Source organism: Panthera onca, chromosome E3 (genome assembly GCF_046562875.1).
Source record: "Panthera onca isolate mPanOnc1 chromosome E3, mPanOnc1 haplotype 2, whole genome shotgun sequence".
In the NCBI taxonomy this organism is placed as follows: Eukaryota; Metazoa; Chordata; class Mammalia; order Carnivora; family Felidae; genus Panthera; species Panthera onca.
In genome coordinates, this window is record NC_138354.1 from 3,862,156 (window position 1) to 3,880,119 (window position 17,964).

A 17,964-nucleotide genomic window follows, 5' to 3' on the forward strand; every position below is an offset into this window, starting at 1 on the left:
CAAGATTTCAAGTTTTTACTATACGCAGGCCGAAGGCTCGAACTCACAACCCCAGGATCAAGAGCCGCACGCTCCACGGACCTTCAGTCCCCGCCGGCCCTGTTCTTGAGGCTCCACGTCTTCCGCGGGCAGTCACCCCCCGGCCTCCGCTTTCCGGCCCCCGCGGTGTTTCTCCTCCCCAGGCCTGCTCGGTCCCTGTGGGCTTACGCTTTGCTTTTGTGGAGTGGTATTTGGGGAGGAGGCCAAAAGCACAGGTTCAGGTTGCAATCCGTATGCAGAGGTCCCCGTTTTCTGCATTGTCTCTAGTGAATTCCTGCTGCGCTTTTAGAATTAAAAGAACAAAATCAAGTAACTCAAAAGGCACTGGAACAAGCCATGGCAGATTCTGTCTCTGCCGAACCATCACCGGCCGTGGGACCGGGGCTTAGCCAGCAGGAAGCAGCGGTCACGGGAGGTTGAAATGAGACGACGCGCTACGCGGGTCACACCTCGGAGGTGCTCGGCAAGGCAGCCGCGGCCACCATTACTAAGAGCGACAGTGACAACACCCAGATTTCTGTGCCGCGTCCTTGAGTGGAGGGGAACCGCTCCGGTTTTACAGCAGACGGGAAGGTCCACCGTCCCCCCAGACTCGCATCACCCCTCGGCACACCCCTCGGCGGTGTCCTGCAGGCAGGGAAGGACACACTGGTTTCACTGATCATCGGTGACGACCACCCGGTAGCTCCCGCGGGAGGGCACCGTGCCGTACTCGCTTCCTGTCATTCTTCCCACAAATGACCGTGCGCGCATCCTCTGCGGTTCTGGGGGCTCAGACCCCGAGCCGGCGTCGGGCCCACACCTGGGACTCAGCAAGGCTCGTGTGGGTCGTGCGAATTCAGGTCCTTGTGACAACAGGACGTAAGTTCCCCTTTCTGCACTGGCCCGCAGCTGAGGGCCGTTCCCAGCTTGCGGAGGCCGCGACGCCCCACGGTCCAGCTTCAGAGCCAGCAGGGCGGTCGGGGCCCACCTCCTGTGCTCAGTCTGACCCATCTGTCTGCCCTTTTAAGCACTGGCGTGGTTAGCCCGGGCCCACCGGACGGGGTGATCTCCCCGTCTCGGGGTCCGTGCCGATCCCCCGTGCCATGTGGGGTCGGGGACTGGGGACGCAGACCTCGGGGGGGGCCTCATCCTGCCTGCAGGTGGGACCAGAGGTGGAACGGAAGCAACACTGCCCCGAAGCCACATCCATGGCCCACGCCTGGTCCGTGAGCTGGTGACCCCAGAAGTGACACCTCGTGCGCTCCTCCTACCTGGATGAGCTGGGCTCGGGGAGTGGCCAGCAGGTTGAGCGTGCAGGAAAGCTTCCGGAAGAAGTGTTCCCCGGCCTCCCCACAGCCGGTGCTCCTCATCCACTCCAGGAGCTGCTGCAAGCGGGCACAGGCCTGGACACCTCTGGGCCAGTGGAAGCAACTCAGAGAGGGACCTGCAGGGGGCGGGAAGGGGACGCCGTGCCGGCCGCCTTCTCCCAGGGACGGCCTGTCCTCTCCACCTGCGAGCCTCTGACAACGGGCTCGGCACCTGCTGTCGGTTTCCAAGGCGACCGGCCCGCTTCTGGGCCCCTCTTTGGGTGGGGCGGGGTGGGCCTGGGAGGGGGCCGTGAAGCGGGGTGGCAGAGAGGGGTTGTGACAGCCGCCGAGTCCCGAAAGCAGAGAGGAGCACACCCCTACGGCGCGGCCCCGTCAGGCCTAGAGCCCGCCTGCGGACCCCGACCGGCCCGGGAAAGCCACACGGGCGACACACGAGGGCCACAAGTCCACACCACTCTCCTCTCCCCGAGTCGGGGCAGGGCCCCCAGCCGGAAGGAGCTGGCACCAGAAGCGAGGAGGGTCTGGGGGGCAGCAGGCAGGGTCACGGACCACGTCACTTGTCTGAGCCCCTCCCTCCGCTCCCAGCCACGGGGCTGGGGGGTAAAAAGGACCAGGCAGGGCCTCTGCGGGCCCCCACCCCCCAGCCTCACCCTTGTCCAGGAGCTGGTTGAAGAGCAGCGTGCCCGAGAAGAAGAGGAGGTAGGCCAGCACCTGGGAGGCGATCTCGGGGTGCACCTGGAACTGCCGCAGGAGATCCAGGGTGGCCTGGTAGACGGACGCCACCCGGCGCGTCTCCTCCGGCAGCGGGGACGCCGAGCACCAGCTCTCCCGGCACTCCGTCTGGAAAGGGGGGCACTCCAGCAGGGCCGGGAGGCAGACGTACAGCGACTGGGGGCAAGAGGGAAACACCAAGCGCGTCTGGGCACCGGGGGCAGGTGACACAGGTGCAGGGAGCCTGGCAGGACTGCTGGCACAGCCCACAGGTCCTGATCCATCAGACGGAACGGGCCGGGGGGTCTGCCGGCTGGCCCAGGACTACCGCCACCCCCCTGCACCAGGAGCCCCCCGTCCCGGGGAGCTGAGCCCGGGGCAACAGCCTGGGGGCTACGGCCACGGTCCCGGTTGAAGGCCGGGGGGGGCAGGACTGCGGGCGCCCACACTCATCAAGGCCCGGGGGGCCGGGGGGTCCTCGCAGCCACCACACCTCAAGGGGATCCTGGGATGACAGACCGCTTAAGGGCGGTACGCAGCCCTGCTCGGACCCCTGGGGCGGATGTGAGTACATGGGCGGGGGCTCGCTCCTGTTGGGCCAGGACATGAGCTCAGACCCTTCACTCAGGGCCCCAAGCCGCCGCCAACTGACCACGGAGCTGGCGGACTCGGGTGTCGGGTCTCCACGCCGAACAAACGGGGAACTGTCCCCAGAGTGCCCCGTCCAACCGGCCCCTCTCGCTTTCCGCCGACGCATCCCCCACAGAATCCAAGTCAAAGCTCAGTCTCGGCAAGTCCCCTTGGATCCCCCGGCTGGGGCCACCTGCCACAGGGGCTGCTGCTCTCTCCACTCCCCCCTGCACCCTGCTCTGTGTGCTGGGACGGGGTAAGCGACTCCTCCGGACCCGGAGGCTAACACCACCTCCGGTCGCCACAACGAGCACCGACGTCTGCGTCCCCGAGCAGCCGCCCCTCCTGCTCCCCGACGTTGTGGGCGCTTGCGCAGCCACCGGCTCCCAGGATGAGGGGGACGCAGGCCGGGAGGGAGAGGACCTGAAGCTGGGCTCAGGTGTGCCGAGGTGGCAGTTGGGAGCTCGAAACCCTCGGGTGACGGTGGCAAAAGCACCTCCGTCCTTCCCAGGTCCCCAGCCCTCCCCGCCCAGGGGAGCGTGAGGCACACACCCTGGCCTTGTCGTACCTTCGAGACGTAGTACACGCACTGCTGGAAGGCGTACAGGATGACCTCCTCCAGGACCGCCATGGCCTCCTCGCTGGCCGTCAGCGTGCAGGAGAGCAGGGACTCCCTGGAGCCTGCGAGGAGACGGAGTGGCACGGTCACCGCGTGCTTACCTCCCGACTGCGCTCGCCCCCGGCCCATCTCGGGTCTGGGGAGCCGCCTCGCGCGGCCGGCTGACCCCCGGCCCGACTGCCACCCCTCCCCGAGGCGCCCAGGGATGAGACGCCGGCCCAGATGGCCGAGGGGTCCGGGCACCGCGCCTCCGAGCCCATCGGTGCTGAAGCGTCACGCGAAGGGATTCTGAAGCCCGTTGACAAATAGATCCCAGACACGTTTCCTGGTAGAACCAGCGGCCCCAGCAATACGGATTCTGACCCAAGGGCCTGCGGTCCCTTCCCACTCCGGACACAGGTCAAAGGAACACCTGGCCAAAGCTCCTAAGGAGACCATCACTCCACGGAATTGTGACATTTTGCCAAGAAGAAATCCAAATGGCCTACGAGCCCCATTCTCCCCCCAGCATCCCCGAGAGACCACAGAGAAGACACAGCCGAGGCCCGGCTGCTGGACAGCCCCACGGAGGGAGGCAGCCCGGCTCCAGGCGGCCCCAGTGGGTGGGCCTCCCCAGACGGCGGCTGCAGCTGAGCCCCGGGGGCCGGCAGGGGGCCCGCCCAGCGTGGCAGGAGGGGCTCCGCGGACGCCAGGTGATTCCTTGCTTCTGGCGGTTCCAGTGAAGTCAAGAGGCCACATCGGCCACAGGGACGCCAACACCAGAGAACCCCAACAGGGCAGAACCGTCCCGAAGGGCCTCCAAATGCAGGAGGCACCCGGTGTCCCACCGGCGCCGAGCAGGGCTGCCCGGGGCGCCCCGCCTCTGCCTCCGCCGCCCTCAGATCCTCACTTCTTTACAGGAGCTGCGACCGGGCAGCTTGGACGGGTCTGTCCAGGGCAGATGGGCACCCGGGGCCCTCGGCCACTGTTCATTCTGCTACAGCCTCTTCTTTTTTTAACGTTTATTATGTATTTTGAGAAAGAGCACGAGCAGGGGAGAAGCAGTGAGAGATGGGAGGAGAGAGAGAATCCCAAGTACGCTCTACACTGTCAGGGCAGAGCCCAACCCCGGGCTCAAACCCACAAACTGTGAGACCGTGACCTGAGCCCAAATCGAGAGTCAGATGTTCAGCCGACCGAACCACCCAGGTGCCCCTGCTACAGCCTTTCTGTTAAAGGAACCTCTTCTCAGAGCAGGGAGGGAGGTGCTGGGCCCGATGGGGCCCAGAATCGCTCCGAGCACTGAAGCGGCCCTCCCGGGAGCACGGGGGCCCAGGCCGCCCACTGCTGCACAAACAGAATGGAAACGGCGTACAAGTCCGTCAGAGACCCCACCCCTAAAACACCTGGATGCACCACTGTTCGAGACACTTCTAGGACTCGGGGCTCTCCTGCCCCTGGACCCACAGAACACACCCCAAGGGCTCACGCCCTAGGAACGCATCTGGATTGGGAAGCCAGAGGCCTGCCTCGCCTGCCGGGGGGTCCTCCCTAGAGCCCAGCCTGTAGGGTCTCGTGGGACCCACCCCCACGGGATCTGGATGCTCCTGCGGCCTCACTGGCCTTCAGAGGAGAGGCAACCCAGACACCGTGAGGGTCCCCGGGTGCTCCCCGACCCACTGCAGCCTCCCAGGCCAAGAGGAACACGCAAGGCTGCCCACTGCTGCCCCCGAGACCTGCAGACCATCCGCCACTCACAGCCACTCAAAGCCAGTAGGAACGAGGCCAAGAAACCAGTTCCAAACCCTTCCACCGTAGCTGGGCCTGGGCGCCACCCTGCAGGCTACGAGCCTGTCCGAGCCTGTTCCCGTGTGGGTGTGGGGGCTCTGGCAGGAGCAGGGATGACGCGAAGAGGAGGCCAGGACTCGGCGGCCACAGGGACACACAGTCCCTCCCACATCACTGGAAAACCAGCAGAAACGCTACAGGCTAAGCACAGGCCCCCATGAGCCTTTTAGGGGACGGGGCCCACGCCTGACGCCCCCAAATCTGTAGGTGCTGAGGGAGAGCCACAAGGGCTCCCCAAGGACTCTCAAAACATCCCCTCCCGAGGGGCCCACCTTCCGTGTGCCTGTGTGAGCGAGGCGTCCTGGGTAAGAGCTTCAGACAACAAAGATTGTTTGCGGAACGAAAAGGCGATTTTCCAGCGTTCAGGACGTGACATCTGTTTTCAGAATTCTTCCCACAGAAATTTCCCGCTGCAGGTCAGGAGGCCGAGACGCGGCTCTAACCTTGCCTTTGCCCTCTGGTGATGTTATTTTTCCCTCAGCGCTCTCCAGCGCCTGTACCACACAGGACGCTGTTTGTGGGACTTTCAGATCCTGCCGTGGCTCCCCCGGCCCCGAGCGGTCCCAGGGGCGGGTGGAGGCGGGACCTCGGCCATCCCTGTCCTTGCTGTCCCAGCATCCACTGGGCTACAGGACACCCAGGCCCGGGACCAAAAATAACTTCCTCTGAGAGCAGAGGCGGCAGCTGAGGAAGCAGAGCCCCCGTCAACCCCAAATAGCTTTTTTCATGAAAATCAGCCCGATGCGGGGTCCCTGGCCTGGGGAGGTAGGCCCGGTGGGGCCCAAAGACCACAGCATCTGAGATTAGGCCAGATGAGAAGGGGTGTGAGCGGGACACGCCCATGAACGCTGTGCCGGAGAGCCGTGGAGGGGGCGGTTCTCCTGGCTGACTCTGCTGGAGCCAGAGCAGGAAGGGCACCCCGGCTGCACCCCGACCGCCTAACCTCTAGTACAGAAGGACCACAGGCGCTTACAGACGAGCCGGAGGCCCGGGTGCTCACTGGCCGGGGCCATGTCCAGAAGGGAGGCCCCTCTGCTCGGAAAAGCTGGGGCCCCCAAGGACGACAAGCAGGCTCTGGAGAGAGAGGGGCCTGGGTCTCGGGAGCACTGAGCTCGGGACGGCCCGGGCCGCTGGAGCAGAGCGACTGCCCTGGCTTTGGGGACACACAGAGGCGGCTGTTCACCTGACGCTCGGGGGAAAAGCCGGGTCAGCAGCTGCCACAGGTTTGTGCACAGAGAGCAGCCCACCCTGGGAGGTCAAGGTGCACGTCTGGCACAACGTCCGCCCAAGGGCAACGACGGTCAGAGGCCACAGGCCAGCGGGCCCGAATGCCCACTGGGACGCAGAAGGATCCGGTGCTTCCCTCCGCGTACCCACGGAAGCCCAAGAACGTTCCCAATGTCCCCTACGCTGTGAAGCGGGGGACCAGAAAACACTAAGAAACCACATCGAACAAGAAGACACGTAGACACGCCCGCTGGCTCGGCCTCCCCTCGGCCTCCACCTGCCAGCCCGGCCTCCTCACCTGGCTCGTGAGGCCAGACACCAGCCTGGCACGGGGTAGGACAGCCTGTGCCGCACAGACCGCGGCCTCTCACCGTCACGGCCAGGAGCCCCTCCTAGCAGGGGCACGGCGGGACCCCGTGCCGCCTGAGCGAGGTTCGGGGCCCTCTCACCGGGAACCCGCGGCCACCTCCTTGGAGACACAGCCGAGCACACTGACACCGTGCAGGGCCTGGCAGACCGACCCCACGGGGGAGCCTCGGCCAGGCCCCGGCCTGCCTGCCTGCCTGGCTTCCTTCCCGGCTCTGGGTGCAGCCTCCAGAGGCCGGCTGCCAACCACGCCTACCCGGGATCCCCTGCAGCTTCTGCTGCCGAAGCCCCACGACAGGGATACGGGGAAGGGAGCGGCTCTGTTTCTGCCACGCAGGAGCGAGCGAGCGTGGGGCGAAACCAGGCTCCCCCACTTGAGGCTGTGGTCCGGCCCCTGGGACGGCCCTGCGACTCGTTCCACCACCCGCTATGCAGACACACAGCCGCTGAAATCCCACCCGGCCTCGGGGCCCGGCCCGTGCCGCCTTCTTCATGAAGCCCGCCAGGACTGCCCCCCTCGGTCTCTGTTTTCAGCACGTCAGGCTGTGGCTCACACAACCTAACGCGGGCTCCCCGGGCACGTGAGGCCCCAAAGCCAGCAAGTCACGGTCCCAGACGTGGCCCCCAACGGCAGCGTGTCCGCTCTCCGAAACGGGTGCACCCGTAAGGGACGGCCCAGGGCCGACGCACCGTCCTCTTCCCGCAGGGGCACACGGGAGGCCTGTGTCCACCGCCCCCCAGGCAGCACGCTGTGCGTGAAAGGACGACGCGAGGAGCCGGGTTGGCCCGACCGCCAGCGTCACCCCCTCGCGGGGGGAGCCCTGACACGAGGCCACCTCTGTTCTAGCGGCTGCACGGCAAGGCGACGGGGCGCGCGCCCCGCTCCCCGGCGGTACCTGTGACGTCCAGCTCCTCCTCCCAGGTCTGCATGTAGAGCGGGCACTTCTGCTGGATGAAGTACAGAAGCTCGACCGAGTTAGACATCCAGAAGAGGATGTGCTGCAGGTCTGGAACCAGGCCGGCCATGGTAAAGCCGGCCAGAGAGATGGGCTCCTGGCTGCCAAGACACAAGACGAACGGTTACTCGTGGCCGCCACCCAGGGAGGCCGAACGCGCTACACTCTGCACGGAAGGGTGTTCTGCTCAACGGGACGCCACCCCAACCAGCCGTGACCCGTCAGCCTCCCGGCGTCACGCTGGGAAACGAGGTACAAATAGAAGCCGTCCGACCCGTGACAGCCAGAGGCCCGTCTACAAACCTCTCACCTCGCAGGAAGGACGCCGGCACCCACGGCCAGTGCCAGTGACTCGTCAACAAACCGTTTTCACATCTTCCGTTTCCGGAGGAGATAATGAAGGAGCTCAGTTTTGGGGGGGGGGGGGGGGGGGAGAGGGGGCGCGTGCAAGTGCATGTGCTCGGAGAGATGGGGCGCACGGCTGTCAGGACGAGCAGCACGAGTGTGTCGTTCGTGTACGAGAGACGGGAGTTTCCACGTGTTAAGTTCACGTGACGAACTGAACGAACGGTAACGCCTCTATTCCGGGAGGGGCACGGGCGAGACTAGCTGGGAACTACCTTGTTAAATAGCCCGACGATGCCTGAAGTCCGTGCATCCAAAAGCAGCCATCAGAGCGTGTCATTTGAAGGTTCAGAGGGAATTGTTAGAAAAAGGACTCCGCGATGGCCACGGCTCCTGGAGCCGCCTCACGCTCGTCGCACGGCCTCTTCCGCCAGGGCCAAGCACGTGTCGCTGCGGCGGTCCAAACAGAAGCCGCCGGGCACCAGCACGGGGCGAGAAGCTCCTCGTCCCTCTGATCCCCTTACGAGCCTGGGGGACGGCCAGCCTGGGGCGGAGGCGGCCCCAGAGGCGCTCCTCTCCCAGGCCGGCACCTAGAGGCTCCCCCGGGCCACTCGCCCCGGGGTCCGGTGGGCTCCCGCCAAGCGCAGATCCACCGCGGCCCCTAGGATGCAGGACCTCGTGTCTGGGGGCACCGGCTGCGACAGGAAGCTCCCCAGCACCGGCCCCAACCACCGGCTGAGGAGTCTGAGGGGTGGACGGGGCGAGGCTGTGCCGAGCTCGGGAAATTTCCCGTTTCAGATGTCGACGGCCATCCTCCTGGGCACGGTCCCTCGTGTCGTCCCACCCGCTGTGCGGAAGCGGTTCCGCGGGTTGTCCTGTGACGCTGTGAGGACACCCCCGAGGCGCCCGCAGCCAGGATGTCGCGATGGTGCCGCCACCACACCCGCTGGACTCTTCTGCCGGCTGAGCAGAGATCCGTTCGCCGGCAAATCGCCCCGCCCAGCTGTGACTCGGGCTTGGGTAGGGGTGACACGGGGCAGGCTGACCCGCAGTCCCAGGGGCACGGCGGGAGCAGCCGCGCGCGTTCACGAGGGTGGCGTCCGGGCTCCGGGCAACGAGGCTCACGGGCAAAGCCACGGGGGCCCTACGGGTGGCGGGCTGACGAGGCCGCGTCGTCCCCTGGGGCAGCCACCAGGGGCCCAGGCGGCGAGGCCTCGGGCTCCCTGCGGTTTTGGTTTTGTTGTTCCGACACAACTCTGCTTGTGCCCCCGACGGTGCGACCTCTCTTCCGTCGCCTCGTTTTCACTGCTCGCGGCTGTGGCCGCCGCGGCTCCTGCACAGCTCCTCGCGCTGTTCCTCCGCGTCTGTGCTCCGCACGCTCGTGCTCTCCGTGCTCCCCAGGCTCTTCCTCCGCGTTTGTGCTCCGCGCCCATTTGCATACGCACGCAGGCGCGTAGCCGCAAAGAGTTTGGGGTTGTTAGAAAAGGATTAACCTGGGGCTTCAGAGCCTGATTCCATTTTGTTTTCCACGTTCACTGCCCCTCTCGAGGTCACCTTCTCAGAACTCTAAAGGACGGACGGGCTCTACCGAAACATAAACCACCAGGTATTGGCAGCTGGAGTTTCGGTGTCGAACCCCGGCGAGGTGGCCCCGAAGGCACGGCACCTGCCAGCCGCAGGCCACACGCTTGGGGCACAAACACCGGGCAACGGGTCCGGCCTATCCCTTCAGGTGAGCACCGAGTGGGAGCGATTTCACGGATAGGACTCCAAAGACAGGCACCGAAAGCAAAAATAGACAAGTGGGCCTATGTCCAACTGAAAAGCTTCTGCACAGCAGAGAAAACCTCCAACGGGGTGAAAAAGCAACCTACAGCGTGGGAGAGAGATTTGTAAACCATCCATCTGCTAAGTGGTTAATTTCCAAAACACTTAAGGAAACCCTGTAACTCGAAAGTAAAAAAAACTCACGACCCGATTCAAGAAAAGGTTTAAGACTCGAACAGACAGGTCTCCAAAAAAGACATCCAGGTGGCCGACAGGCTCGTGAAAAGGCGCTCACCATCGCTCACCACCCGGTAAACGCAAACCAAAACCACGATGAGCTGTCACCTCACCCCCGTTGGAAGGGCCACGGTCAGAAGGACAAGAGGTAACAGGCGTCAGTGAGGGTGTGGAGAAGGTGGAACCCTCCTGCGTTGTGGGCGGGAGGGCAGACCAGGAACGGCGCGGCCGCTGTGGAGAACAGTGTGGAGGCTCCTCAAAATCGGCCTGAGGACCCTGCAGTTCCGCTCCTGCCTACTTCCCCGGAAGAACTGAAATCAGCATCCCCAAGAGGTATTCGCACCCCACTGCTCAGCGCAGCACTAGGTGCGAGGAGGACGACACAGAGCCACACGAAACGTCCACCGAGGGAGGGAGGGAGGGGTAAAGAAAACCTGGTAGGGGACACAGTGAAATGTATTCAGCTTTTAAAAAATAAAGGAAATCCTGCAATAACGCGACAGCACGGATGAACCTTGAAGACATTATGCTAAGCGAAATAAGCCAATCACGGAAGGAAAAATACTGCATGATGTCGCTCGGGTGACATTTCTCAACAGTCCAACTCATGGACTCAGAGGGCAGAATGGCGGCTGCCAGGGGCTGGGGCGGGGACGGAGAAACCAGAAATGGCTAACCGACACCTCAAAACGCCTTGTGAGGGGTAGTGCTCATGTCGAGTGTTCTTACCACAATAAAAATAAACCAAACCGGATCAAATCAATCACTGCTCTGATCCAAATGTTTTTAAAGTAGGCTCCACGTCCAACATGGGGCTGGAATTCACAACCTCGGGATCAAGAGTCACATGCTCCACCTAACGGAGCCAGCCAGGCACCGGTGATCTAATTTTTTTTAATCCACATGGGAAGCATATCGAGGGGAAATTATCACTTGGCAACAAAATCGAAAGCGTTTTGGTTAACACAAATTTAAGAAATTCAAATATTGTTCCGAATAATTAACGAATCAAAGAGAAACTTAAAACAGAAATTATGCAAGAATAGGAAACGATAAAGACCTTCGCGGAATAGAAATCGAAGAAAACGTAAGCAGAAACGACAAAATTGACCCTTTTAAACAGACGACAACAGACGAATCCCTGGGAAGATAATTGGAAGGGAGGGAAGAGGAAGGAGATACAACCAATGTAAATGCTGGGATAGTACTACAGATACACGAGACGTGAAAACTCCAAAGAGAACAGAACGAACAACTTTATTCCGATAACTTTGAAAACGAAAGTAAAAATTACCGAAATCATCGTAAGCAGAACCAGAAAACTAGATACGCCAATAATCACCGAAGAAATGGATTCAGCAAAACCGGGCCGTCCAGACACTCTTACAGGGAAGTACTTCGTACTTTGAGCAAACCTGTGAGAGCTGAGTCCACACCTCAGACAAACCACTGCAGGGACCTGAAGACACACAGGGTGGCCCGGTTCAGTCTCTGCGAACCCTGTTATTACAGACAAAGGCAACGAATAAAAAATCACAGATTAACGTGACCTGTGAATTCAGGTGGGAAAACCCTCATTAAAACATCAACCACCTGAACCTCGCCCTCCTAAAAACTCAGCCATCACAAAGGGTTTACTCCCAGGGATTCAGCCGCGGTCCAGAAAACTTGGTAACGCAGCACCCACATTCGTGCGTTCCCCGAAAAAAAGGCGTGATCACAGGGGCAGCAAAAGCGTGTAGTGAAAGTCCACAGTCGTTCGAAATTGAAACAGAACCACCCCACACAAAGCTCTGACACCTGTGAGGCAAAATGTTAATGTGAAATTCAGGTATGGATTCTTCGGTGGTTAACAGTCTGTGCTTTTCTATATTTTGGAAGTGATTCCTAATTTTAATTTTTTTTAACGTTTACTTATTTTTGACAGAGAAACAGAGCGTGACTAGGGAAGCAGCAGAGAGAGAGACACACACACAGAATCCGAAGCAGGTTCCAGCCTCCAAGCTGTCAGCACAAGAGCCCGATGCGGGGCCTGAACTCACGGACCACGAGATCATGACCTGAGCCGAAGTCGGACGCTCAACCAACTGAGCCACCCAGGTGCCCCGATTCGTAATTTTTTAAAAAGGAGGGAGAAGGAGCAATCCCTGCCGATGGACACAGGCATTTTTTGGCCCTAATAACACAAGTTCTGGAACCCAAAACGGGCATGAGCTGCTGCGGGGAAGGCCTTGGTTCCCCCGTGAGCAGGGTGCCACAGCACAGGCACCAATGAGGGAGGAAGCGGCACTGAGGAGGGAAAGGGGCAGCACGAGCCCCTGAAACCTCAGCTCCATCACCTCCACACCCCACCCCTGCCCCGGAAGCCCGGCTGTCCCGGAGCAAAGCAAGGGGCTGGGGGTGAGGCCGCCACACCTGTCACCGGGCCCCCAAGGCCAGCCCCTCACATGGGAAACCTACGCGATACAGGCCGCCTAGTACACTAGGCCCGTGCTGTTCCCTCCGGCGCGGGTGAGCCAGCCACCACCCTCTGATGCCGGACTCCCCCGTGGGGCCCGGGCCATGCTGAGCGCTGCCCCGGTGAGCTGGGCGGCAGGGCCGGGCCTCCCCGTGCAGCCTCACGCCTCAGAGGCACATCGCTCATCAGCAAACACTTCCACAGAAGTCGCTCCAGCTTCCCGATGTCAACGGGAGCCAGAGAGCGCGCGCCGACGAGTGCCAGGAACCCTGTGCTCAACTTCCGGCTCGGGTGGGACCGCTGGGCCACTCCAGACCTATGCTGCTCCTGACCCAGGCTTGCATCCCTCCCTTCGAAGGGGGGCGGTGACGACCGCTCCTTTCCCTTCCGGGGACCACGGAGGACGCCTGAGCAGACATGTACCGCCAACGGCACGCTTGACAGATGGTCTTTATAGCAGAGGCATCAACGGGAGTGAACCAACGTGTGACTTAAGGTCCCGTGTGCCCTTCCCTGACGACGGGCAGTGACCAGCCCCCTCAACGTGGCTCTCCTTTGGGGTGTTACCACATGTGTCCGTTCCTTGGCCGGACGGCTTCGCTGCGGACTTTACGTGCGGGTGCCCTGTCTGCTCCACACGGTTTTCAGATTCCGACACACGCACGGAGCACATAGTGCGTTCACTCTCACCGTCGCCAAGCGTCCGCCGTACAAACGCACGGCCCTCTGCCCACCTGGTCACTTACAAACAAGGCCTTGAGAGCACACCTCCTGCCCTCCGTGGTGCCAGCTCGGGAGCGGGACTATTGGGTCGCAGCGTATACACGTCTTCGCTGTTAATGCCAAATAGCTTCCCAAGTCCCAGCAGTGCTGTGAACATAAACAGCGCTCTCTGGGAAAACAGACGTGGGAAAACAGACGTGGGAGAACAGAAACGTGCCGCCTTTTCTCAAAATCAGGGTTGCACAACTTCCTGAGGCGGCAGGTTCGCTTTGGCACAGTCATCGGGGAAGTGAGGGCACGACAAGGCTGCAGAGGGGACCTCGCCCCCTCGGTCTTACAGGTGCTCTGGAGAAACTCCCCGAATACAGTGCTTCCTGGGGTGGTGAGCGCAGAAATGGCAACAGCCACTCTGAGGCAGAAGGACAGTTGGACGGCAGCACACAGCTGACCCCGGAGACGTCAGGGGCCCCCCCAGGCTCCACAGGGAGGTGCAAGTCTGCTGGGGAACTAGCTCCCTAAGGGACAGGTGCAACGGCTGGGCCATACTTACAGGTGCGCCTGCTTCTCCGCCAGTTCTTTGGTTTTCTCCTACAATCAGAGACAAAAAAATCAAGCATGAGAAAAAACAGGACAGCACAGGACGTGCTCAGCGAGAACGCCACTAAACGCCCAGCACACCGTCCGCGTAAAAACACAGCACTGCTGTGCGGACTGTTTACTCGAAGCTGTGCCGGAAAGGCCAGTTTTCCATGTGATGTGACATCTCTTCGTTCCATTGCCGAATATGACCTGCGTGCTTCCTATAACAGAGATCATTTACAACCATCTAGCTGACTTAACAAGTGGCCCTTTCAGAATCAGTAAAGCAGCTCAGGCATCTTACAGACGCCAGAATGAAGATTCTATGCGCACTCGTACCGTCCAGCTTAACACATGCGCTTTTCGACGTCGGCCACGGCAACAGGTGGATGGCTGTATGGAGTGTTCACAGACGCATTTAAACGTCCCGACGGGGACACGGGTTAGCCAACATCCTCCGTCACTTTTAACTGAGAAGTTATTCTTGCTTTAGTAGCAAGCTGTCATCTGACAGAGCAGAGATCCACTCGTTCCAAGATGTGCTCGCCCACCTCTAGTGGCGGAAGACAGACGGCTCTTGCTGCCCGACAGACAAATGAACGACGAAAACGTACGGGGCTCTCGCCAGACCAGGGCTGAGGTGTGTGGACAGACGGGGGAAGCAGGCGGGGTGTAGCCCGGATTCTGACTCCCTCGTGAGCCCCAGACCCTGGATAAAGTAGTTCACCTCCACAAACCTCGGCTTCCACGCCCGTACGGTGGGGGACAAGGCTAATCCCAGGAGCACCTCCGACAGCCACGGGCGGCACTCGGGCTCAGGCTGGCAGACGGCTCCCCGCCCACCTCTATGCTCCATCACAAGCCAAGTCACACCCTCCTTGCCTCGGTTTCCTCAGCGGGGCGTGGGGTACGGCTCCCGCGTCGTAGCGTCTGACTTACTAGTGTCTGGCCCAGAGCAGGCTTAGGACAGGACAGCGAGCTGTGTAGAAACTCACAACCCCTGAGCCTCAGGCCCCCGGTCACCACAGGCCCTAGTGTGCTCAGGCTGATGTACCTCGTGGACTTCACCTGGCCCGCACGGACCGCACTTGACCGTGCACTTGACCGCACGGAGGAAAGCGACCACACCAGGGCCATACCAACATCAATCCACGTGGGAACCGTCAGAGGTGGCCTCGGATAGCCACAATGCACGGGGATTACTTGTACAAACCTTGGGAGGTGACAGCCCATGTTGGCTTTTGCTTTTAAAAGGTTTCAATTATTTTAAACGTGCATTTTAATCTGAAATATCTATCCAGTTTCTGCAGAGACAGAGTGAGCTGGGCCAAGATATACAGGCATCTCTTTGGGAGACCGTGTGTAACTACCGGTCAGGCTTTGGGTCCTGGAGGGGCAGGAAGAGGTGAGGGGCCCTGAGTTCTGGACCCAGGCCGCCCGCAGCAGCGCTTGCCCTGGCCCTGCAGGGATGCCTGGCAGTACCCGGAGCCGCCTCCGTGAGGGCAGGGGAGCCACTGGCAGGCGGCGGGCAGAGCCCAGGGATGTGAACCAGCCTCTGACGGGGCACAGGCTGGCCCCACACCTCTGCCCAAAGGTGGGTGGTCTCGAGACCCTAAGGGAGTCAAGCTTTTCGGTGTCCAAGAGTCGACCCGCCCCGGGCCCCCAGCCCCGAGCTGACAAGGGCTCCATAGCCGAGGGCTGGCCGAGGCCCGAACTGCCCCAGGCAAACAGCACAGGTCACTCAGGCCTAATGGGCATCCAGGGCTCAAGGGCACGTCACGGCTGGGCTGGGCCTGGGGGACGGACGTGGGACCAGAGGGCACGATGCCGTGGCCAGCCCCCGCCTCCCCCCCCCGCCCCCCCCCCCCCCGCCTGCCCCAAGGACAAAATGCCACAGTGGGATGCTCCGGGCTCCCTAGGTGTGGACAGGCAGTAAAGCTGGCCTTCGGTCAGAGGAGGGACTCGTGACATCCCCCAGGCACCCACAGCCCACACCCAGCTCCGCCCCCAGCCAACGGGCCCCCCGACCACAGCAAAAGGCAGCCCCGTGACTGACCCAGACCGTCTCTCTGATTGCCTTGGCCATCTTGAGCAGGAGCGGCCCAAATGAGCCGGGCTCCAGGCGGGTAGCCGAGTGCTGGACGCAGAGGCAGAGGAGGAAGGCGGGGGCCAGCTTGTGGCCGTCCCCGCCAGGCTCGACCAGCGTCATGATCCTCTGCAGCAGCGCGTCCTCCACCTCGGGCTCGAACTCCAGGTGCAGCGGCCTCGGCCGGGGGAAGGCGGCGCGCGTGGAGCCGGAGCGGGGGGTGCCCCGGGCCCGGAGCGCGGCCCCGCACATCCTGCAGCTTCGCGGCCCAGCCCGCAGCCGGGCCAGGGCCTGGGCGGGCAGGGGCTGGGCTTGCGCCGGGTCCTTGAACAGCAGCAGGTAGTAGAGGCCGAGGGAGAGCAGGTCCCCGTGGCGCAGCACCACGGCCCGGCCCCCCACCTCCGAGAAGTTGACGGACACGGGCGCCCCGGGGACGGGCTCCAGGACCAGCCTGTTCCCTGGCCTCTCTGGGCCCGGAGGCCGGTGCCTGCGGATGGTGCAGTGCAAGGGCAGGATGTCCGGGGCCGAGAGGCTGACGCTGGGCTTGCTGGAAGGGGTCCTCTGGCCCACCGTGTGCTGCTCCCGGTTGAGCAGGTACACCAGGCTGTCCTGAAACGCAAACGCAAGACTTCAAGGGCGGGACACCACCTCGGGCAAACCCCTAGGGGGAAGAAACGAAAAGGTGGCCCGGCTCCAGGTGGCCAGCTCGCCATCCTGGGCCCCCCTGCCCCGGAGCCCTTCCTAACCTGCTGCCTGCCACCCTCCCGCCCCCCACTGGGCACCCACGGTCCCCGCGGGAGGAGGGCTTCCCGGGGCAGCCTCCAGGGCACACCGGACACCCCGGGAGGACTCCAGCTGCGAGACGCCAGAGGCCAGACGGGGCCGAGCTGGGCACTGACACTGGCTTAGAGGCACAGCCACGTGCCGCCAGGCCCCGGCGTGACCTGTGCCGAGCTGTGCGCCAGCACCCTCCTCTGCGGCCCCGGCTTCGCGAAGGCCCACGACTTCTCACGAGACAGAACAGGGACAGGACTGTAGCCTCTCCCGGAACCTGATGCGACGCTACCGTAAGAAAAACTCCCCAAGAGAAAACGTAGGAGTCCGTGTCTCCTACAGCAACGTGCCTTACAGGAGTGCAGAACGGAGGACACCAACCTCAAGGAGGGGCCGGCGCCCCAAGGCGCTCACGACATCCGGCCCGTGCTGGTGTGTGCCACGATGGGCCCCCGACGCTGGCCTGCGTGTGCGCGGGGCCCACCAGGCGTGCCCCCAACTTACCTTCCCCTCGTTCACAAGCTGAAAATCACAGGCCGGAGGGAAACTTAACATACGGCGTGCACAAAGGCACGACTGCGAAGTACACGGGTGCCAAGAAAACCCTCGCCTCTAAAGCTTCACGGCCACCCTCTCTCTCCACCTGTTTCTCGAGGAAACTCTTCCCCGACCTCTAGGTGCAGAGTCAGCAGAGGACTCCTTCCTCTGAGCTGCCGCCCTCGTGCTGGAGCACACGCCCCGGGAAAGCCTCGCCCGGAACCCTCGTCTGGCCTCTCGTCACTTCCTATTGCTGGCACAGCGCGAGGCCCGGTTTGGCGTCGCTAAGACCTGAGCGCCGCCAGCCCCACCGCTGCATGGCGGGCACCGGGATGGAGCCGGGAGGGAGCTGGGCAAATCGGCACGAGCAAGAGAGCAGGAAGGGAAAGCCTACGGTGGGTGCGGAGCAGGACAGAGGAACCTCAGAAGGCCACACACACACCTCCGGCCGAGGGCTCCCACAGAAGTGGCGGGACATGCGGGCTGGGGACGGGTGGCTCGTCTCCCTGCCTCCTCGGGGAAAACTTCTCGCGGTACAGTCGAAGCTGTCCGCCACAGCAGCTGTTGGCCAAGCAGCCACCGTCGTCTGGACAGGTGGGCAGACCCGTGTCGGGGACCCCAAAGGCACGGCAGGGCACGGCCGGAGACACACACGGAAGGGGGCAGACAAGCAGTACCGAGAGGCCCGGCACCGGGTGAGCCCTCTCCCCCACAGCTTCCTCCTGGAGCCTGGACACAGAATGCTCTGGAAACACAGCACAGAGGAAGCCTCC

General features: G+C 62.6%; 1 protein-coding gene across 1 annotated transcript in view; it reads right to left on the reverse strand.

Moving 5' to 3' along the window:
* RADIL (Rap associating with DIL domain) overlaps positions 1 to 17,964 on the reverse strand; it is a 62,361-nt gene that overhangs the window by 6,199 nt on the left and 38,198 nt on the right. The window contains exons 3-8 of the mRNA XM_078439811.2: positions 15,851 to 16,489; positions 13,766 to 13,803; positions 7,626 to 7,786; positions 3,259 to 3,371; positions 2,000 to 2,237; positions 1,293 to 1,465 (exon numbers count right to left, since the gene is read on the reverse strand). Of these exons, the coding sequence (XP_078295937.2) occupies positions 1,293 to 1,465; positions 2,000 to 2,237; positions 3,259 to 3,371; positions 7,626 to 7,786; positions 13,766 to 13,803; positions 15,851 to 16,489 (1,362 nt within the window). The remainder of the gene's footprint in view (positions 1 to 1,292; positions 1,466 to 1,999; positions 2,238 to 3,258; positions 3,372 to 7,625; positions 7,787 to 13,765; positions 13,804 to 15,850; positions 16,490 to 17,964) is intronic.